This window comes from Ciconia boyciana, chromosome 5, assembly GCF_034638445.1.
Source record: "Ciconia boyciana chromosome 5, ASM3463844v1, whole genome shotgun sequence".
Lineage (NCBI taxonomy): Eukaryota > Metazoa > Chordata > Aves > Ciconiiformes > Ciconiidae > Ciconia > Ciconia boyciana.
The window spans coordinates 76,080,803-76,104,309 of NC_132938.1; the positions used below are offsets into that span (position 1 = coordinate 76,080,803).

The 23,507-nt window shown below is 40.4% G+C and overlaps 2 protein-coding genes across 2 annotated transcripts in view; both read right to left on the reverse strand.

Annotated features, from left to right (window-relative positions):
* Window positions 1-11,405, reverse strand: part of HSPA4L (heat shock protein family A (Hsp70) member 4 like) — a 29,960-nt gene extending 18,555 nt beyond the window's left edge. Inside the window, exons 1-5 of the mRNA XM_072861123.1 lie at window positions 11,044-11,405; window positions 6,522-6,579; window positions 4,904-5,044; window positions 3,234-3,356; window positions 1,626-1,725 (exon numbers count right to left, since the gene is read on the reverse strand). Coding sequence (XP_072717224.1) covers window positions 1,626-1,725; window positions 3,234-3,356; window positions 4,904-5,044; window positions 6,522-6,579; window positions 11,044-11,150 — 529 coding nt within the window. The 5' untranslated portion in view covers window positions 11,151-11,405. The remainder of the gene's footprint in view (window positions 1-1,625; window positions 1,726-3,233; window positions 3,357-4,903; window positions 5,045-6,521; window positions 6,580-11,043) is intronic.
* A 2,931-nt stretch (window positions 11,406-14,336) lies between these two features.
* Window positions 14,337-23,424, reverse strand: SLC25A31 (solute carrier family 25 member 31). Its single transcript, XM_072863412.1, is given in 8 exon segments — window positions 14,337-14,474; window positions 14,477-14,539; window positions 17,505-17,630; window positions 17,832-17,986; window positions 19,282-19,399; window positions 21,921-22,048; window positions 23,207-23,264; window positions 23,266-23,424. Coding segments are annotated over 8 exon segments (945 nt in total).
* Window positions 23,425-23,507: the final 83 nt, after the last annotated feature.

Sequence of the window (23,507 nt, forward strand, 5' to 3'; positions counted from 1 at the left end):
GGTCACAAGTTTTAGTCTATTATGGGTTGCCACGTTCTTTATTTTCATTTCTTGCTGTTTGATTTATAGTCTTACTAGTAAATTACCTCACATTCAGTCATATAATTGACATTTAAGTATTCTGTATAACCTAACATCTCTTTTCAACAACTGCATGCTGTGCACCTTCAAAGCACTAACTCAAAAGTCAGCAGCATATGCACCATCATAAATTTAAATTTTTAGATCCAGGATTTATTAGACTGGTTATTTTTGCTTCTGTTTAAGAATTACTGTTCATATATAAAGCAGCTCATCACAAAGTTAACCTTGAAAACACATTTTTCACTGTTAAGGGAGGAAACAGATGTCAAGTAAAAGTTTAACACTACTAAAGCATCACCTCGTATTTCAGTTCTGCTTGTAGCCAAATTAACATTGTAACTTGTGAAACTGCACAGATTAAGTCTCATGCCTACACCTCCCCTTTGAAATGCCTTACTGTCAGTATTTTTTAGCTCAGCTTTGGAAAATTCAAGCATGCTCAAGAGATAAAAAATGTTTTAGAAGACTAGTTTATACGAATGTAAGATTTCAACACCAGCACTCATTTGGAAAATTGGTTGAGACTTTCCAAAAGCAAAGCAAATTTAAATAGAGAAAAAAAATAATGGTTTAAATGGCTCCAGCTTTAGTTCCCATGAAGTGTAACATGTTTCTATACTTTACCCTAGAATTCACTAAAACCGGAGGAGGGCAGTAAACAAATTACTTCACAGAAACAACAGTTGTGCCAATGCTACAATTGACAGGATTGCCACAAGTTTCAACTGTCATTATCCCACAGCCGTATGCTTGACTTGATTTGGATATTTTGAGAAGTCATACAGTTCAAGTTGCTTCTAAATATGATCAGCAAGTCTGCTTTCAGAAAAGCTCCATAAAAACGCAGTTTGTGTAAAAGCAGCTTTTAAAGCATACATATTAAGTAGTTAAAAATCAAAAATCTTTGGATTACACATTTTAAAATTTCCCTTCAATGTATGTCACTTCAAATAAATATTTGCTTATGATAAAAAAGTATTTATCTAATACTTCCATGAGATTTATTTTTACTCCAAAACACCCATCTTCCAGTAAGCTGGAAAGAAAATTAGAAGACCCCACTACACACCTATGTGAAATCATGTATTTACTGTAATCTTTCAGACAGATGCAGGTTACATCTGATAATACTGTATTATACTATTATTTAATACAACAATTGAGAATTCAGGTCAGGTGCACACCCCAGCTGGATCATTAAGAGATTCTGAAGCTAGCTCAGGCCTTCCTGATACAGCTGCTGTAGCTCCACAGTACAGCAGAGAGATAAGCACAGATACCAGCTTTATTTCGGAAGCAGAGCAGCTATTTTCAAGCGGCACCGTACTCAAGCCAGCAAACCCAAACTCTCATTATGTCTCGTAAGTGCTGAACACCACCCCACCGAAATAGTTGCTGTGCTTCCAGTTCCCCAGCTGGATTGGGCAGGACTAGCCTGGATAGCTTTTTCCCCAAGCTCCTAATTGCGTAACAGGAGTATGTCATCACGCTCACAGATTCAATAGCCTGAATGGCAGGGGGGAAGTGTTGCTGCCCTTTACCTGCTGTAGTTTCATTCATCAGCTTCAGACAATTTAATCCTGCGATCTGTGCAGCTGCTATTACAGACCTTCTCTCAGCATCAGTGAAGAAACTGGGTACCTGTTTCCAAAAAATAATTACATAGGATATTATGAAATATGGACTTTTTAATTTAGAGAGGTCAGACTCACCCATTAAGCAGCAACCCTATAAATTTCAGTACCACAAGAAACTGTTATAAGCTAACCTCAGATTAATAAGGCAGTCTGAATAAAACAGCTAGGTAATTCGTTTTAGTGCATATTTTAATTAAAATTTAAAAATATGACAAAAATGCAGTGAAATCCAGAGTTGTTTTAAACAAAGTAGATTTAAGCACCAAAAAAACTCCCGAAAATGTTTTCTCAGATTCTTCTGATGAGTCTTTGATCTGAAAATCACTATCAGTTTCTGAAGACATTTGTGCAGCACAATGTCAACACAATAAATATTCCCCGTAGCCCCAAATAAGTTACTGCAGAAGCACTACAATGGTGCTGGAACTAAACTTTGTGTTACAACCGAATCTTTATCCATTTTTCAGTTATCACCTCTACCACAGTGCCAGCTTACGGTGCACTACAATATTCAGTTCTACCAAAACCAGCCAAAGCAGAAGCAGAGCCCATTTAGAAACTGGCTGCAATCAGTTGCCATATCTTCATCTTCAGTCAAGCTCAAGACATGGAACTACATTCACTGTATTTCGTTAGCTACCATTGTGGTGTATTACCAAGGATCCTTGTTTGTGTGGGAGGTATTCTCTGTGTCTTTGTATACCATAAGGAAGCAAGGAAAAAGATCAAAGCAGATTTCTAACAGCTAAAGTATACAGCTTTCCAGTACCCATGTCTCCGTCTGACAGAGAGGGGATAACCCCAATACTTCATGACCAGACTTTTCACTAGAGCAAGAGCAGAAGTGAAGCAGTAAACAAGGACTATGTGAAAAGCAGCCATTTAGGACTTCGTATCAGGAACAAAACCTCTTGTCTTCAAGCCCCCCACAACCCCCCACTGTGGGTGAGGACACTAGCTAAAACAAAAACAAACCTCAACAATACAAGTAACACCACAAGTAAACTAGCCAAATAAAAAGACCTTTTCAAACAAATGCAGGTAGTTTTGGCTTCTCAAATTGCCGGTATGACCCTCAGAGCCATAAGGTTCAGGCAACTCTCAACTACACTACAACCCAACGGTGTTCAACTATGTAACAAGGAAGAAATTTAACATGAATTTAGAAAGGTTCTTTGGAACTGAAGAAGATATATGCTTACACATAGGACAGTACCCATTTATAAGAGGAACTACAGTAATCTGGATTACCATACGTAGCACTTGGAGTTAGCCAGGATGGATCAGCTTAAGTAGTAAATTCTTTCTGAAAACACACTCTTGATTTAACAAATTTTCCATCTTCTCACACATGATTACAAAAGTATTCTCATTTGGAAAAACCTACAATAAAGGCCCATTCTGGGGGGTGGGGGGTGCGATTTCTATCCACCATTGCACCATGGCATAAATGGTACTAGCTTACATAAAGTTATCTATAGAAAGAATTGCAATAAATATATTACAACTTACTGAAATCACGCAGTCTGCCACTGGTTTCTTCAAAGCACTTTCTGAAGTCTCTTTCAGTTTGGCCAATAACATTCCTGTAATCTGTTCAATTGCAAACAGTCTCTCTTCATCTAGGTATCTCACCTGAAACAGAGAGTTGCAATTCTATAATAAATCGTCTCAACTTTTCTCAAAGATGTATGACTTCGACATTTTTTGTAATTTTGAGCAATGAGACCCAAGTTTAACACCAGACTCTGGACACAAGTAACTCTTGGTATCAATTGATGCATGGATTTGTGCTACCTAGAACAAATCGTAACAGTCCAGTTTAGCTGAAAATTGTTTTGTGGGAAACCTTAACACCTGCGCTATCTCAAGGGGCTACTCACAAAGCTACAGTATGTCTGTTGTTTGTTTAGGGGTTTTCTAATAAAAAAAAAAAACAAACAGAAAAAGCATAATGAACACAGAATCACATTTGTCCTAACATGAGCTAAAACCAAGAGTTTTGGAGCAAACCCAAGGAACATTTGCTTCCTGCAAGGGTCACTCAAGGACATGAGGCAAGGACGGGGCAAATGAGGCAATTCTAACAGTCCTGCCTTGCTCAGGAAACACATCTGAGTCTTCAGCCTTCATGTGAGGTTCTATGTCCTGAATTCCTGACAGGCTGCCGTCTCTCTAGCAATCCCAAACACTCTTGTGCAGGGAAACCCAGAAATATGAGCAGCAGCTATTTTTACACGGGCAATTAGTATGATATGAGCAGGTATACAGAACCAAAATGCGCTTTGTGTGGTATAAAGCCCCGCCAGAAAGCAACCCTAAGTGCACTACGGGAGGATGATTGGGAGATTTGCTTCAGAAGTGCACTCCTGATCCAAATTAAAATGCTGAACGATAGACACGTTCAGACACTGAAGCCAGAAAGCCTGAATTTTGAGAAAAGCAGTTTCCACCCATTTAGTTTGGAAGCGAGTTAAAAATAGCTTGTTCAGATTACATCTTCAGCATGTTATCTTGTTTTCCTGAAACTTGGTCTCTGCACGGCTGTAAGACCTAGACTCAGATGAGACTAATAATCACACACTGTAATTATATGTATTTGAAGGTAAATCTATTAAGGTGAAAAGCTACTAATGTGACTATAGAAAACTAATGATGATGAGAAACCTCAACAGACATCTCGGAGAAAGTACAATACTTGAGCAGATGTTACTGCAGGGAAGAAAATGTTCTTCATCTCTTGGCAACAGCAGATTTATTACACTGTCAATTTTATTCAAGGTGAATGAAACAACCAACCTTTTTTTGGGTGAGGGCTATTAACATTTTATAGCATACCTGTATGGGAGACAATGCAATACCTTTTTCACACTACCTTATTACTAGAAGACACGAGTATGTAATACAGAGCAAGTACTCCAGGTCTTCCTGAACATTTAAAGAAGTGAATGAATCACAAGGAGAAATAAGAAACATAGCAAAACTGCTAAGGCAGGCTCTGTGAAAAACATAAGGTGTTACTGTACTGGTTATCACCTGACATTTCTTTTCAAAACGAGTAAGAAAATATTTAGAGTTTTCTTAAGGAAAATATAAGTCAATTAAAGTAGGAAGTTAAGTGACAAAGGTCCAAAGTGTTCATCCCTACCACTAAAGACATTCTGCCCAAAGCTCTAACTCACCTTTACTCCTACGGAGCCATTTGGCATCTTCTGAAGTTCATAGGGAAGTTTGGCCCTTTCAGCTTGTATGTAAGGATCTTCAAATGCTCTTCCATGCAGTTTTTTGAAGCCATGTACTGTATTTTTTACATTTGTGACAATCTGTGGAAAAGATACTTTATTTTTAATTACCCATGACATGCAGACTATAGAAGACCATCCAAAAAAGAACGCTTGTTATGCTGGGCTTAATGCACATACTGAAGACCTCTGTCAAGCTCCACACATTCACTGGAAAGCAAAGCGTGGGGGAGAGAAAGAAGCATCCATTTTTTAATCTATGGTCTTCATTAAAAATTTCAAATTACCTGCCCTCTTTAATATCCATTAGCTTTCTGCCATCAATTTTCACCACACCTTTTATTTTAGAGGAGCTTTCTGATACAGTATGCAATATTTGTGATCATATTACATATTGTTGCAATGGCTGTCTGCAGGAACAAATTAAGTTATTACCTACATTAACCTTAAATGAAGCATCAACAAATTAAGGCATTTCACTTCCTGTAAATTTTTCCTCTAATTCAGATCCCATCTGGACATAAAGCCTCCCCACACCTATTTTCTCATCAGTATTTCAACCTGATTACTTTAAGGACAGACTTCTAAGTAAAGAAAGGACCAGAACCACCAAACCCATACAAACGTAATATTTAAGCTATCAAAAGAAATTACGCCATGGTAAACTTCTCCAAGATAAGCTAGTCTACTTTACTAGTCTAAATAGCAACCTTAATAGCTGGGGAGAGAACTCACAGGACACCTTCTCACCAGCAAAGTTCAGGGGTTGAGCTCAGATAAAAAGTGTAAAGTTTCTCAGAATGAAAGCGATACGGCCTCTGCATATACTGACTGCTCACGATACTACCGGTGGGCTCTATTACCTTTATATCTGCCAGCTAAATTTCCAGTTACCTACACTCTACACTAAGGGGAAGGAAGTCCTCTCAGCATGCTAACATGATGCATGGATGCAAAGAAAGAGGGTAAGACCTGATCTATATTGAGTTTGTAGATTCACACTGGCTATTACATATTTTTACATATTTTCCTTCCAAAAGGTGGTTTCCCTAGGTTGCAAGTGAATTTACAGAGAATTAGAGAAATTTTACTTCTGCTCAGAGTTGCAAATTGAGACAGTAAATTACTAAGATGCATTCATTTCACATTATAAGCAACAACCAGTATCTATACCAAATTTTCATTGTTCGACATAAGTTTCAACTTTTCTAAAACATAACCACAGTATGCCTCCCCACCCCCAATGGAGATTTAATTATGAACTCTATCCTTACTGTCATGAGTAAGCAAGAAAAAAATATCTTTTACTGGGGAAGAAACAAGGTGTTCTGTTTCTTCCCATTTTTTACTCTGAATGACAAAACAATGCAGAAATACTGTTTCAGTTTTAATACAGGGAGTGTACTGTTGAAGCAGTAACTATTACTGTGAAATGTACACTTATTGTGGAAAATTTGCTTTAAAACAGAAAAATATCAAGTTTATTCATTACTTTTCTTCCCACAGTTCAACAGGAGACAAGTCAGGTAAGTAATACAAGAGTTTTTGATCCATTTACCTGGCTCTTTGCTGCATTCCCAATGGCCCGGGTCTTGGATCCTAAAGATATACATGCTCTAAGTAAAAACAGAAAAAAAGAAGAAATTCAGCTTTAAAAGAAAACATCATAAAATATTTCCATGGTACTTTAAAACACCCTCAAAAATTAAAGTAGCAGAACGTGGATGTGGTATTTAACAGCATTATTGCATGAAGCACCAGCACTTGCAGTGGAATTCTAGTTATTTTGTTCTTTGCAAATTAGTTTAGAAACTGCAAGCAACCACAATTGTTTTCATTATAATTGCATTTAAGGAATTCTTTAAAAGCTTATGTATTCTACAGATCTTATCGTGAAGGTAAGGAACTAATAGCTACTTTTGGGTCACAGCTTATAACCAAAGAAGCCTGTGACATTTAATTTAAAAAACGGAAGTTTACCAGTAAGGTGTTCTTGACTCAACAACCCTGAAGTCTGACAGTACCACATTCACACTGTAAGAGCCATTAGCAACAATAATCGTAAGACAACAATAAAAAACCACCTCAGCCCAAGGCAGCTGAACAGCCCAGGTCTACAAACTGTTGAGCACTTCCCGTGATGGAGGACTACCAGGTACACACTGCAAACAGGCAAGAGGGGAGATGTCTGGGAACAGCTCCCAGCCACCAAGGGCTTGGGAAGCTCTAGAGTAGTCCGTGGCCCCTTGCAGCTTGCTTCTTCTCAGGTTACCACTGAGCACCCCTCTCAGCCTTGCCTCTGGCTCTAGCAAACGCTGCCCCAGGTCCCCAGCCACCCTCTGGCCACCTCACTACTGCCTTTGGAAACTTTTTTTTTTTTTGCCTGGAAGTTACTATCACCCCACTTTCACTTTACAGATTTGAAATGGAACTCTTTCCCCAAAAGGGAACTGAGCTGGCTAAAACCATTCAGCACTAAATAACAGATACAACCTAGATTTCATACAGTTCAAATTTAATTGTTTAATTAATGCATAAAGGTCACTACAGTAGATTGCTTCCTGCCTCCTCTCCATCATCACTACGAGGGCACTGTATGTAATTTGATAGTATTATCCAGCAACCTCTTCCGCTATAACACCACACTGAACACGCAAAACCTTCTCCAGATTTAACTGGTGCAGACAGACAATGCATTGCCCTACATTTTCAAATATGTAGTTCAGCTTTCACAATTTTTAATGTCGCTTAAGACTACCGTTCCCAAATATACTTTTTAATACTTAAGAAGAATAGACAAAAGAGATATTTAGAAAGGGTGCAAATGGTTTACAAGACATTTATTTTAGTAACATGCTAATGCTATTACACCACACCTTTTCAGTGCAGGAATTTGACTCTGCTGACAGACAGCATTACTTGCAAATAGCCCTATACAGAGCATGAAGCATCAAGTCAGAAGGTACTTCGCCCACCGGAGTTCGCGCCATGGTTTACTTCAATTACTCAGTTCCAGCACTAGGGGATGGATGGTTTCTCCCTCCCTTGGCTGGGAAGCAGAGATGTCAAAAAATAAAATGTGCTCTCCTTGGCTCCAAACATTTCAGCTGTATCCAAGACGGCTCTTTAGGAAGCACATCCACCACAAGGATACAAATGCAACAACCCAACTACCTCCCCCACCACTGCCCTCAGCCTGCTTTGAAGTGAGCTTTTGAATGGTACACAGGTTTCTAAAAGTAGCAACTCTCTCTACTAGAAGGACATTTCAATCCTCTCAATGCATTGTTTTGAAGAAGATGCTGCCTCATCATTTTAATTACAGTTTGTGATTACACTAATTACACACAGTCTGAAAAAAGTTACTAAAAAATTACGTGCTATGAACAATCAATTGTTTTTCCACAAAACCACAGTGGTGAGGCACAGCACTTGAAAGGGCCATTTGCCACGAGTTTAACATGCCCAGCGCAGTAGAAATGCATACAACAGCCTCGCTGGAGTTCCCAGTTCGGAAAAAAGCCAGGTGTCAGTTAACATCCAGAGAGATGCTAAGGCCAAAAGTCTTAGAAAGTACAAGTCCTACTGAAACGGATGGCTTCATGGCAGAAACTTTTTCTTTTCTTTCTACAACACTTGTGCTAAAGCGTTGAAGATGATACACATTTTACGAATGCCAACAATCCTGTGCCTTAGACTACAGGATGTAGGTTTTAGGCAAACAATATTAATAAAGGATCACCTGAATGTTTTAACATCTGGGACACTGGATCTATGACTCAAGAGTGCCATATTAAATAACGATAATACATATTTCTGTAAGTCTACGCTGCTTTTGTCTGTAGCACTGGAGTATGCTTACACTAACGCTCTACTGCTCACAGCAGTATTGCACAGATATCTGAACCAGCTCCAAAACTGGAAGCTGGATGCACTAATTAGCCTTGCCCAGAAAGAGCAATTAGCCCTGTAAAGCACAGCCAAGACTGTCCTATGTTTAGGACCTAACCCAGTACCTTTACATGGCTTAATAACAACACATTTTGCATGAAAGTGTACTAGCTTGTCCCGAGCTAGTTCAAGTATTTTTATACTGCACTACACAGACATAACAAACATTAACACTGTATTTCTGGGAGCAAGTCCCAAGTACCTGGGACATATCCAGTCAATGTTAGCTATCAGCTATCTTCAAGTATCTAAATTACACAAGCACCTCTATGGGAACACATAAATAAAAGAGTTAATTTACTGTGTTGCTATGTGCAATAAGCAGAAAAGTTTTGATGATTTAAGAGTTAGATCTGCCTACATCACTCAAATCCTGTTTGAAGTAAGGTTTAGTTACTATGATAAGCTTCCATATTTACTTTTTTGGTTTGCCTCAAGACAATAGCATTAGAAAGGAAGTTCCTCATGTTCTCCTATATTACATTTTGGAGAAAGAAAAGAAACAAGCCAGGAAAAATGTCCCTTTAAGTGAGATAACTACTGCCTTTAAGTATCTGTGCACTCCAGATGCTCTCTTGCTAACCGTGCTTTAAACCCCTTTCATAATCACTTCATAAACGTCTTGAAAGTACAGTTACTCAGACATTAACATGAAAGAGATTAAACGCAGGGAAACCTATGTGAAGCCTACCTGCAAAGAATGCCCTCCAAGAATAGCTAAGAATTGGAAGTACTCTTCATCATAAGGGGGAAGGAAACGGCAGCTGCCTGAGGATTCTTTGGGCAAGAATTTCAGGGGGTTCCTTGCACAGAATTTGAAAGGTCCCAGAATTTCAGTACTTAGAAAACGTGCACAAGGATAATGCCTTCTTGAGAGTTAATGTGAGAAGTGTATTTTTCTAAGCAGTAAAAAGAATTTTAAGGAGTATTCCCATTAATACAGACAGTATGCATTTCAGCAGTCAACTTATTTCTACTTTTAAAAAAACTTTTTAGAAAGCAAAACAAAACCTACATTTCTCTGAGATCAAAAAGACAGCAATGCTAAAGTTACTACGGCCTCACATCACAGCAACAGCTTTCTGCTGTTGGCTACAAATTCCTCCTATAAAAGGAAGCACCATCCAAAACCCGATTTTTATGAGTACTATACAAATTCCTGAATCCTCCTTGAAAATTATGCACAGATGGAGCTCTAAAAATCCTAGACGTATCCCATAGAAACACAAGAGAAAAATCTCCACCTACTCTTGCGTATCCCATCATCACGGACGTTGCCCACTGCTCCCCCCCCCGCTTTCTTGCGAGACCTCGGTATTCCACGGCCAGCAGATGCAGCGCGGTGCAAGTAAGAACAGGTTTAAGAGGGAACTCATCGCGCCACTTCCCTGTTTCCCGGGTGAATCAACGTCCTCCTCCTCCTCCTCCCCAGTCTCACCACCACTCCATCATAAAATTATTAATTAAAAGGCTTCACGCCCTGGCAAGCGTTCTAGAGTTGGGGAAACACATGCACTTAACAGAAATCTTTGCTACGCGAAACGAAAGTGTTACAAGGACAGGAAAAAAAAAAAAATCCATTGTGCCTCAAGAGCCGTGTGGCACATCCAGCACAACGCGGTACTTCAAGGACATGGAAGAGTCAGAAGGCGGGGGGAGGAAAGTGTTTCTCGGATAGCCTCCTGCCCCAACACACGCGTTTCTCACTGAAAACATTTCTCCTGTTACCGAGAAAGGGGCACTCGCCCGGCAAGAGCGGCCGCACACGGCCCCTGAACGATCGCGAGGCCTCGGCCACTGAGGGGCTGCCGGCGCCGGCCGGCAGAGCCCCGCTCCTCTCCCGCTGAGGGAGCCGGAGAAGCAACCGGCGCCGGGCCGGGGCGTCAGAGCCGCGCAAAGAGCGCCCACGGGCCGCGGAGAGCACAAGGCCCTACGGGGACACACGCGACTCCACCCGCCCCACAGCGCCCGGCCGCCTCAGGGAACCCAGTACGCCGGGTGGGGAGGAGGAGGAGGAGGAGGAGGAAAAGAGGGCGGCTGGGCTCGCCGGCGCAGCGACGAGGGGGAGAAGTGCTGGGGGGGATGGGGGGGACACGAGCGGCCCGGCGGCGGGCGGCCCGGGTACTCACGGGGTGCAGCGGTCGCTGTACTCATTGGCGATAGTCTCGATACCGCCGCTCCGCGCGACGCCGATGTAGCAGTTGAGGAAGCCGAGATCAATGCCAACCACGGACATGGCTGCGCCTGGTGCTTCCCGCTCCCTGCCGGCCTGTAACTAGAGCGGCAGCAGCGACCGTCTGCGCTGCTGGGACCCGGCTCCTCGCCCGTCTCTCCCCCACTGCGGAGCACCGGCCACCAACCGGCAGTTACTCTCCTCTGCGCAGGCGCGCTGTGCCGGCCGGCGGGCAATCCGCCAGGCGCCGGCTACGGCTTCGGCACTTTCCGGAAGGGCTCGGGCTGCGCTGGCTGCGGGCGACGCGCGTTCGAGAAAGATCTGGAAAGGGGGGGAGAAGGCGTTATCTAGAGCGACACCCCGCGCCCAGACGTCAGAACTGCGGCGGGACACGCCCCCGCCCCCCTTAAAGGAGCCGGCGGGAGGAACCCGCCGCCCCTCACCGGCGGCAGCGGCGCGGCGGGCGGGCGGCGGGGCAGGAGGTGACGCCGTGCTCCGCGGAGGGCCGGGCCCGCCCGCTTGCGTCAGCGGTGCCGCGGTGCCTGGCGCTCAACGCCCCTACCTGCCCCCGCCGTCCATTTTAACGTAAAAGTTGGTTGCAACACAGTATAACGTAATGTGATGGTAACAATCGGTAGCAATTCCTGCCCGGCGATGATCAGGCCCATTAATACAATGGGCCTCGGCAGCTGTGAGTCACCCGCGGGAGCGGCCTGCGGGGCGAGCAGCCTGCGGGGCTAGCCGCCCTTGGCCCGAGGATGCCCGACCGGCTGGCGCAGGGCCCTGCCCGCTCCCCCCGGAGTGAGGAGGGGAGCAGAGACCCCGAGCTGCCGGAGGAGGTGGATGGCCGGGTCAGCTTGGGAGACCCCCCAGTCCCACGGCGCGGGGTGAGCCCTGCGTGGGGAAAGCCAAGTCAGGCATCGGAAATGAAACCCAGGTGTTGGTGTCCAAAACAGGTGGGGTGCCAGGGTGCCGGGTCTCTGCCAGGGGCCAGTCCACCAACACCTGTGGAAGAGCTGTCCCCAGTTTGTGCCTACATATTCCCGGAAGCGCCCTTATCTTTGTCATTTTTCTGTCCTAGAAAAAAAGATGTCTCGAAACCTGAGCACGTCTATTGCACTTACCCCATATTTCATGGGGGTGATTTTAAGTATGGAGGACTGAAACTCTACCAAACATACCTACAGGCTGGAAAAGCTCCCTAAGTATTTATTTGCTTCTAAAAATGACATCTTGATCTCACACAGCAATATGACATCTTTCTGACGCAGTATGTGAGTCGGGGCTGCACAATTTTGTTCCACTGGAGAGACTAAAAATAAACGCTAAACCACTAAACTAGATTTGCATCCCTGTCAAGAGTTTTGGTTATCTGTCCATTTGTTATTGTTTCAATGGCCTACTTCACAACTAGAATTTTCCCAGCGAGGACGACAGATGCCATTTCCCTCCAAAACCTCCAGAAGCAAGAGAAGCCACTGTTAAATAGAGTTATTAGTACAAGCAATTAACCACCTCATTTTCCCTGCTAATATTAGGATCAGAAAGGCAACCCTAGTCCAGTACCATCTGCAGCAGCCAGGCAGACAATCCCAACTCCGATTTCTGCTCTGCTGTTTCAATGCCTGTTACAAAACCAGTTCTGGGTGATTCAAGGTATTGCAGCATCCCGCTTCTGCAGCAGCACCTGAGGTTAACTCCAGACTCAAAAAAAACCTCGGCCAAGAGATCACATGCAAATACTCTTGTCTAGCTATGCAACGTTACTAAGCCAGGCCCAGAAGAAATTGTGCAACCTTGCAGCAGGGGGACAAGCCATCACTGCAGAAGTGCTGGCATGTCTCGCATCGCAGCAGGATAAATCAGCCTGTACGCAGCTTCATGCTGCCACTGCAGTGTTGTTTCTGGCAACCAAGCCAGCTGATTTCAAGCTGCAGTCAGGAACGCAGATGCATGTCGATGTTCATGATGGCGACAAGAAGAGTGCCAGTGGACTTTTTATTTGCTTTGTCAAGAGTAAGACTGTTAGGAGTTGGAGATGAGATCGTAAGCAGGATAAGCCAAACTCTTAAAGCATTTCATAAAAGTCTTGTTTGTGTGCTTCAGTGTCATACTGATTGCCCAGTCTGCGAGTACGAATTAAATTCACTCAAGTCAGATTAGCCACAAACTTGCCTGAGCATATCCCCCCCAATCATCTACTGTCACCGTAGCAATCTTGGAATTGGTGTTGTCAGACTCTTTCCAGTTCTTGGCCTGTGGATCACATCTGATTTTTTAGCAACTAAAAAAATACTTGTACTAACTCAAGGAGCTAAGGGTTTTGTGTGAAACTTAATGGTTGTGGAGTAACGTTAGGAACGCTGCTAGCCTTAATTTCTTTGAAACCAAACATTTAAATAAAGGCCTCCTAAATGGTTTCTTGAGTCCCTAAGTTATCATATTCCACAAGGTTTTGTTTCTTTTTCCTTTCCCTATTGAAAATTATTACCTCAGAAATAAAAATAAGAGTCTCCTCATTTATATACACTGTAAGATTTATCCTCAGTACTGAGAAGAATCCTCAGCCATTTTAGATTTCCTCAAGAAATAATGTATTACATGTTCTAAGTCTCTAGGTGCTTGGGTCTCCACATTTCTGGGCTATGTTTTGGCTTAAAACGCCGCCAGCCAGACTACAGTCTTCTCAACGTTGTTTGAGGGATGGGACAGAGAAAAGTGAGTTGCTCTATTTCTTAATGCCAATTTAAAAAAAACCCCAAACTGTAAACTACTTTGCTGTCTTGATGTGTACTTTGAAATACCATGAAAACACATCAATGGGCTAGAAACAGGTTGTCCTTTTACTGTGATTCATGTAGAAGCTGTAGCAGGCTGATATGTACACATACTTACAACGGGCTCTGCTGACAGGCTAGGGAAACGGCTGTTACCGAAATATATTCAAGTATGTGCCGTAATTTAAAATTCAAGCTGTGTAACATTTAGTATGAATAAAACTGAAACATTGAGAATTTTAAACAAGAGGCAAGTATTTTCTTGGTCTCATTTCTTGAATAAAATAAAAACAGTGCTCTTTAGTTCCCTGAAAACAAATTATTTAATTTAGTACATGCTTAGTCACAAAAACATCCAAATAATTTCTTAAAAGTATTGTTTATATAACATTTAAACTAAAAATATGCTATGCAAACAATGAGAATTCTATCATGAACACTGTACAAGCAAAATAGATGTTCACTCACTATTTTAATCAGGTCCTGAACTCTCTGAAACATCGAGATTAAAAATGTCCTTAATTTTGTCATAAAGAACTAGCACTAATGCTCCTCCTGTTCCACGAAGGATGCTGGAGAATGCTTCACGGAAGAAAGCATTAAGCCCCTCTCGTTCTCATATATTTTCATAAAGCAGTCAACGGTTCCTTTATATTGACGTTCAGTCTCCCTGCTCTGCACACAAATAATAAGGACAAATCGTTATGGCACTGCACTGAGAAAGAAACTTAGATGCCCAGCAAAATTTGTCTTTCTTTAGTAAAGAACACTAAGGAACTTTTTCCTAATGTTTCACTTACTGCAAAGGAGTGATCTTTTAACTAATAAATATTTATCTGCTGTAATGCTCTGTTAGCTGGTTCCAATAGCTAAATTTAGAAAGGCTGTGATCCTTCTTCTGTTGCTGCTTTTAAGCTTTACTGGGCAAGTAGAAGGCTTAGGAATTAAATGAGGTCACTCCAGTCCTATGGGTGCTCTGAATTGTTTCAATGCCATTAAAACTTTCACAGCTCATTTATTTTTTCCTTCTTTAGTACCACTGAAATATTTTTATATCAAGTAGATTTCAGTTCATTAGTAATGAATAGAGTCCTCTAAAAAATGTTAAGGTCTTGACTAGCACAATAATATAAAAACATAGGAAGGCTAAAAAGGAGTGCAGTCCAGTTTTCATCTAGCCCACCTTGTTTCTGAGCATTAATTTGCTCGACAAATGAAAGCAAAGCCAAAAGGAGGATTTGTTAGTTAGAGACCTCAGCACCATGTTCACTAAAACTTGCTTCAGGTGCTTACAGGTGAAAGAAATAAAAGGATGACAAGCAGTGAATGTTCACATGCATGCATATCACTGTTTCTGTACAAGTCAGCGCTAAAGCACTGAACTCTCCCTTCAGCTTTTCCCAAGCGCAGTATGACTGAAAATCATGTAAGTTTTGAAAATTTCAACAGTAGAGTAGAGAGAGCCCAGGGGAACATTGTGTAGCTGTCCTCTGCACAGCAGAGGACTTGGGAAATACTCTTGCCCACTGTGGAACTCTGCATAATGACGACAGCAAATCTCTCAGGTAGTCTGAGTAACACCACAGCTCTGACAAAGCGGTTTTTTGTAGATGTGCTTGGTGAACTGTCAAACAATTCCTGTTTTGGAACTGCAGTCTCTTCAGGATTTGAGGACTGTGTTAGGAACTGACGCTAGTTTTTGTCTTCACTAGCAAAAAACAAGTACACTTTTTTTGGAGAGATTAATCCAAAATACCTATCTTTATGTGAAATTCTACTAGAAAGAAGACACAAGAAGACACTAGTTTTTTTACTTAATGTTGAAGATTTGACTTAAATTAGCTACATCTTAAGTCAAATTCACCTGCAATATCAAGGTAAGGCTCTAGACTCTCTATAATGGCAGAAAGATAATCTTGCCTACTTCAGGCCTTTGCGATATACTCTGCAGCTAATAAAGGGACGTTTGCATTTTCTGATGAAGACTGTTAATTTTTGTTACATCTTCTGTTAGGAATCAAGGTATGAGATCCTATAGATTTCCTGAACATAATAAATGCAGGAAATGCATCTATGATAAATATTGCCATAAATCAATATAAATAAGCATAGTAACACAGCTAAAAAGCATTTAAAATATTTTGGTTTGAACCTACATGAATATAGGCAAATGAAAGGATATTTGGTCATGGTTATAACTGCTTAGCTGACAGAAATAAACTTTGCTGAAAGCAGTAACTGTACTGTGCTCATTATTTCAGAAAGTTACCCATCTGGCAAATATAATTTAACTGAAGAATTAAAAGGTTCTATATTTAATTCAGGGCTTCCTCTCAGATGAGAATAAGCATCTTCATAAGTTGATAAAAATCATACTCATCAGCTTTATCTGTACCTGAAGCTTCAAAACTACATGAATGAAAAAAGGACACCACATGAAATATATTTATACATCCATAACATACATACATCCTCTCATTCTCATCCTCTTTTGTGCTAGTAAACCCATTACCTTATTTCATATGATTATAATTTATGTTTTTAATAATCTTGATACTATTCTCTATCCTAGTGGTAAGTTAATGACCAAAAATACAGGCAATTATTTGGTAAAGCCTCAAGAAGCACAGTACTTATGAATAAAGACAGCATTAACTGTAGGCCTACTGCTGATGAAGCAGATCAAGCAGAATCTGAAGACGGTGAAATCATATTTAGTCTGAAAGGAAGAAGTCAGTAGTGCTAATGGTGTTTGCCCACTGTAAGCTTCAAGGATTTCTGTTATTTAGGACAGATTACCAGAGGTATGCAGGCATTATGTAAGGATCTAAGTATCTCCTAGGAATTTTTGAAAGCATCTAAGCAAGTTCTATGCCAACATTTATTCTGATTTTCTTTCGACTTTCTGGGATACTGAGAAAAAAGAATATAGTCCTGAAACAAAACATAGAGATGCTTCTTTGGAACTAACAACTCCTTTCTATTATCAGATGGCAAAACTTCCTCAGGGGTGCAGGGAACAAGGTCCTGATTTTTCAAGAGCATTTTTGTGGTTTTTTATTTCCTGTTTGAGGATGATCTTCATAGCAAGAATTTATATTATTAAATGTACTTCAGATGCTAGTGAACTACCTAGTAAAATTACCTAATAGCCGGCAACAAGATCCAACATTAATTGCTAATAATACATTATCATACCCATCACATGCTGAGAAATAATTCTCATCTTGTACTGAGCTTTGAAGATTACTGATTCTGCCTCACACCTGAAGAACAGCTGTGTGCCACAAAGATTATTTTTCTAACTGCAGTAGCTGGGCTAATAAAGGATGTTATTCTACCTACTCTATTGTAGGTAGAATAACAATATTCTCCAAATATCTGGCTTCTGACTAGGAAGGAGAAAACAGATCCTGGCTTTCTACTAAAAGCTCTCAACAAGCCGTGAACTGAACATACTTTTACCAGACTCCCACAATACTATTATTTAATTTTTCTTCTTGTCTTTCTGGAGATGTTTCCACTTTTTTTGTGCACAGAGTCTCGTCTGTTTTAAGGCTATACAGTGCCTCAATTAGCACATCAAACTTCAAAAACCTACTAAGTAATTTTCAGAAAAGGATTGCAAGCTAGACCGTACCTGCATCATCATGCATCTCCTGACAGTGTCAAAAGGATAAGACAGCATTCCTGAGCAAGTAGTCACAACTTGAACAATGAAAAAGGAAAGAATGGATGGAGTTTGTTTTGGATTTGGCAATAATCCCTGCAAAATAAAACAAAAATGGAAGCTTATACAAATTCTGTGAAATGTATGTCAAATCCAGCAGATAGCAAGTATAATTTTGATGACTTGGCTCTTCAGTAATATACTCGATTGAGCACAAATAACTGTAAAGACAAAAGCTGTAACTAACACCCTCATTACTTCATAATAAATGTGTGCATTTTTGTTTGTAAAAGCTACCTTAATGGTGTCATAACATCCAAAATAGGACGCTCGGTATACAATGATTCCTTGCACTGAAACACCAGAACCCTGGTACAGGCCAGGAAGTCCGTGTGTATTTGCAATTTTAATAACACAGTCATTAAATCCCTGGAACTGTCAATCAGCAGCACCTAATATAAAAGAAATGTATGCACATTGTTATGCTTTAAAGAAGCCCTTCTCTTTAGTACAAACTACTCTGCATGACTGAAACATTTAACATTATCAAAATTACATGAAAAACATAGTAGATCATTGTTTCCTCCACTTATGAACGAAGCATAAAGAAGAAATCGAGACACATGGATGGATGAAGACAGTTTATTCAAACTGATAGTGGTACCCAGTTGCTGAAACACTTTCAGGTCAAATACCATTCCAATTTTGTCCTCATTCAGCAGAATGCTTATGTATGAATTCTCTTACCCTCTTTCTGAAAATAATTTTTTCTATGTAATACCATGCTTTCACTTCCTCCCCACACATTCAATACTCAAAATTTATTAGAAGTGTTACTCGTTTCACCTTTTCCCTATAGTGGAACACTAGCCACAAGCTGTGACAAAGTTAAAAAATGCACTTTTTATATCTGTGGATTCTTCATCTGTTTCCACATTCCAAAGGTAACTACACCCGAGCTCTTAGGATTCTCTACAGATGAAAACACAGCAAGCAATAAACCAATCTTTGAAGGAAGAATTTCAAACTGTACACCTTCTTATAGTGAAGGTACCATGAAAAAATTAATTTGGCCCAAGTACAGGGCACAAAGCAGTAGGTAAAGTCAAGCAGCCAATTCCTGGGACAGCCCTGCACAGTGCAGACAGTAACTAGAGTTAACTTGTCCCACTGCAGGCAAATCAGGAAAGCCAACAACAATACAGGAAACAGAGATTTCTTTCTCTCTGCTGCAAAGCCTTCCAGACACTGTTTTTGGGAACTTAATTTTATCTGTTTCAATGAATGAAACATACATCTAGAGATACATACTACCCAAAATCTTTGTTGAAAATCTCCAGTTGATATTCTTGATATAGAACAAGGATGGTCATTAGCTCTTTAAATGACACCTTATAAAACCATAGGGTAGCAAAAATCAAATTCCTCTAGTTTCTGGCATCCAAAGTTGGCAAAATTCAGTTAAACTTTTCCATACAGAATCTAAAAATAATGCAAAACTTTGAGAGGTATGCTATAGCACTATTTCCAAAGAATCCTCTTTCACTCACCTTCATCCTCTCCTTTTCAATAAACACCTTACATTTCTTAATACTTCTAAGTTTGTAATTGTGCAACGGTAAATTTTTAAGTAATAGAAAGAATTCTAATACTGTTGAATATTGGTCTGCCTCTAAAATGAAGTAAATACAAACAACCTGAGGCACATCAGATAAAACCGGAACTGCCATTTAAGAGATTTCACTACCTTTCCCAATATCAGCAGCTAAACAAGTTTGTGCCAAGTCTAACAGGTACACTACACACATGGATGTTGCTCCTGCTGCTCTGCCAGAAGCCGGGTTTGCCAAAAACCATTTCCAGAACTGAAACATAAGAAGTGCTGTATGCAGTTATGAAAGTACAGTATTACAATACTATAATACTAACCTTTGTCGTAGATACTAAATGCAACTTTAAAGCATGAAGAGTAAGATCTAAAACATTGCATTATTTACAAAATAATAAAGAAACACGGCAGTCTCAGAGTAAGACCTATACTGAGGTATTTCAAAATTTCCACTTGTAAAGATTCCCTGTCTATTCTTACATTTATTAAAAAAAATTTATAAGCTATTTTCTTTTTCAACTTCTGAATTATATGGTGCTCTTGTGATCCAGATAGCAGATAGCATTTTTCTCATCTATAATCATCCAGTCCTCCATAACAATCAGCCTGTGGATCTCCCTGATACAGCAATTGTGCATCAACTCTCCACGATGGGGGAATGGGGAAACAAAAATCAATGTACTTACTTTACTGTGTGCCATACTGTTTACCAAATAAGAACAAGCTAATCACAGTAGAAGAAACATTTTGCATAACATTTTTAGGTGGTGATATCTGACATAGCTCTGTTGACTTAAATGGCATCACAGGTACATCTTGTGTAGTAAATGCAGACCATGTAGATGTACCCAAATCCCTTTTTATTTGCTGGTTCAGTAACAGCAACATTGTAGCTGTAGTAGTATGGAGTCCAGCAAAGCTTAACTGCCCTAATATTTTATGAGTTGTACAGAAAGCTTTGCAACCTGCCCTAGCTCATGTTGCTGCATAAACTGTTGGTAGTTGTAGTAGCAAGCAGGAGAGGGGGCAGCCGCAATCTGAAGATGCTTGACTGTGCTAGTATTACCTTCAATACCAAGCATCTGGCACGTAGATACAGCCGGTCGTCTTTAACAGAAGTTCCTTCGCACTTTACAATCTAAAGGTTTTAGTAATTATTTTTTTAAAGATAATCCAGCTAAGCAAAAACTAATGCATGTAACCATATTGTCTTCCCCATTTCCTATCCTGCAGAAAACATGTGAGAAAGCATCCAAAGACCCTGAGCTTCAACAATGGATACGCAACTTTGCAAAATACTATACTTCTAAAGAAATTAATCTTGAGTGCTATTCATGGAATGTTTCTAAAATTTGAGTCACAAGCTCATACACATGTAAGCCATCTGGAAACACTCCTAGGAGATGGAAAGGAGATTTGAAGAACTATAAACACTGTGTTATTTACATCATGCATGTTTTACTTTTTCCACTGTAAGAAAAGAAAGAAAACAGCAACCTTAAACTCTCTACATACAAAATTGCTCTAATTGAAAAAGGACTGCTTAAGAATTTGCATGCGTACAAGGAGATTAATCAAACTTTAATGACTGACAGCATTCTTCCTGGTCAGCACCACCAGAAAAGCCTGTGGCAAGAAAAGTTTCTGGCAGTGCAGTAAAAAACTGTCAACAAGAGAAAGCACAGAACATTGGATTTTTGTTTAAATTATCAAAACCTAACCAAAGAAATCCTAAAAGAGATAACCTAAGACAGACACAAATAAAGCAGATTTTCCAGCTATTTTCACATTAAACAAATTAGATATGAAGAACTTATTTTCCGTTCTGCTGATATTAATGAATTTTATCTAATTTGTGAAATGCCAATATCAACATTTCACATTCCAAGACCAAGATTTCTTGTAATTAATTCCATGGCTGTAGACCTCTGTGTCTTTCAAGAATCCATCCAAGCTAAGGGACTTTTCCCAAGTATGCAGAACTGCAAGGTAAGGCAGCATAGCCCAAAAGTTTAATTGCCTGAGCTATAACCTGAAACTGCTCCTTTTCTGGTGCACTGTACAAAACTAACTTCTTAAAATGCTTTAACTATTGCTAAGTATGTTTCTAGCTTTACATCTGGCAAGAAATCAGTTTTCAGTGTGACACATTACTTATCTACAGCAGTAATACACACTTTACTATCTGTAAGTTTTTTCTGACACATACTAATGATTATCAACAAAATAATGTGAAAAAAATCAAAATGAGAGACTCCTGCTTGAGGGACACAACCCGAGAACTTCACACATTAGAATAAAAACAGCTGTAATTTCACATGAGTGAAATTACGAACAGAAAGGTTTTTGAGACTAGAGTACATGTTAATGCAATCTTAACTGTGAGAATGTAATTGGGGTTTTTGACAAAGCCCAGAAACATAGGTGCCCGAGTCCAAGATTTTTAATATCCATCTTAATACTTGCATCAATTAACTCCAAAATAATTACATGTCCTGAACAAAACTTTGAAAATTCTGACTGCAGTTATAAGCCGTTATTTACATGCACCTCACAGTCATTAATCATTAAAGATCAAAAAACAGGTTTCATCACCTTCAACAACAAGCTACACAGTAAGCCATGCTCACTCTTCCTCGTTATAAAATAAGCTCATTACAGAGTCTTATCACTATATCACCACTAATTACCAACCACGCTGAGAGAAAGAATTGCACAGCTCTTGACCAGATCCAGTTTGTTTATTAAACAGAACTAATATGCAAGAGATTAGTTACCTGTTTTTCTTTATCCACTTTGGACATGAAAATCTGTTTGTATTTGTCCTTAAAAGCAAAGTTTAGAGCCTGCATTGGGAAATACCATATAACATTGGCCAAATTGCCACACCAAAAGCTGAAAAATCCTATGGAAGAAGAAACGTATCTTTAACATTTCCAAAGTTTATACTACACCAAGTATATTATACAATATTCCTTCTATTGTTTCTGCTTTGGTATGAGCTGTAACAAAGGCCAAAATGTTCCTTTTCAGGTCCTTTATTTTTCAGGCATTTGGTATTGGAAATCTGGATTTATTCTGACACCAACAGATGTATACATTCGGTGTTAGCATAAGAAAATCTAAACCTGCAAGTGAAAACATCCATAGTGCTGAGAAATAGGTAAGATTTTCAACTTCCTTCCTTCACACATTTCTAAGGCTACACATACCTATGGAAACTGCAGTCTGGAAACTGCAGAATAGAAGAATATTTCACAGAACTCTGTAGAAATTGCTTTCCTGAAGTAGCCTGCCTATGTATTTTCGCTTCCATAGGGGGTGCTCACACTCCATGCTAAAGCAATGACAAACGACTTATACAGGTATCAGAAACTTGGTAGCGCTTGTGTAATTATATTCTTCTTCTAAATTATATAAAGGATCCCTTTGGACACTAATATAAATGCATAAGAAGCTAAATGGAACTTAGGAGGTAGTGCAGGAGCAAATCTTATGTGGATTATGAGAAAAAAAAAAATGTATGTGAGGATGTTCACAGACAGTAGACTGGCTGGCCATGGTAGCCTTTGCTAAGCAGTGACAACAAAGTGATCTCTGTAATGCGTACCCATGCTCTTCATTCAGACTTCTTAATTTTCTTGTGTTACTGTGGATGAGGGCAAAGACTCCTTAAAGACAAAGAAAACTCAAAACTGGGTTTTCATTTCTTATTGTGATCATGCTTTCCTATATATTAACACGAGGATGCCAAATAAATGCTGCTTTTGTAAAACTATCACAAGGAAAACGTGAAAGGTATTTTATGCTGTCCACAAATACCAAGGAGCATGACTTTGCTACTACCAAATAAACAAAAAAATCCTGCAGGGATGTACCCAGCAGTAACCCCCTCCTCACCAGCTCCTCCGCCAGTATCCGTACTCCTTTGAATGCCTGCGGCCCACGATGGATGCTCCATCACCGTCTCTTCAAAGGTGTTTCTAAAAGCTTTTGTTTTTACAAGGTTTGAGAGAGAGAGAGGGCAAGGTGTGGGGATGGGGGAGCAGCCCAGGGTCCCTACCTTGCTCCCTGGGGATGCGCACAAAGCAGTCCACCATGCCCTTGTACTGCTGCTCTTGCCTGAATCTGCTTGGACAAGGCCTGCACCTGCAGCAACAGCTTCACGTGCTCGGTGGGTGCCACCACTGTTTTGGAGATGGCGGCCACCACGCTGCCAGCCCGCAGGTCCTTCCCAAAGGAGATGGGGTCGTAGAGGTCCTTGCCCTGCATGGCTGCCATGGCGCACGGCACCACCCCAGCTGCCCCCCCCCCGCCATTTCCTCCTCTTTCCAAAAAGCCCAACAGCCGGCAGGGACCTAACA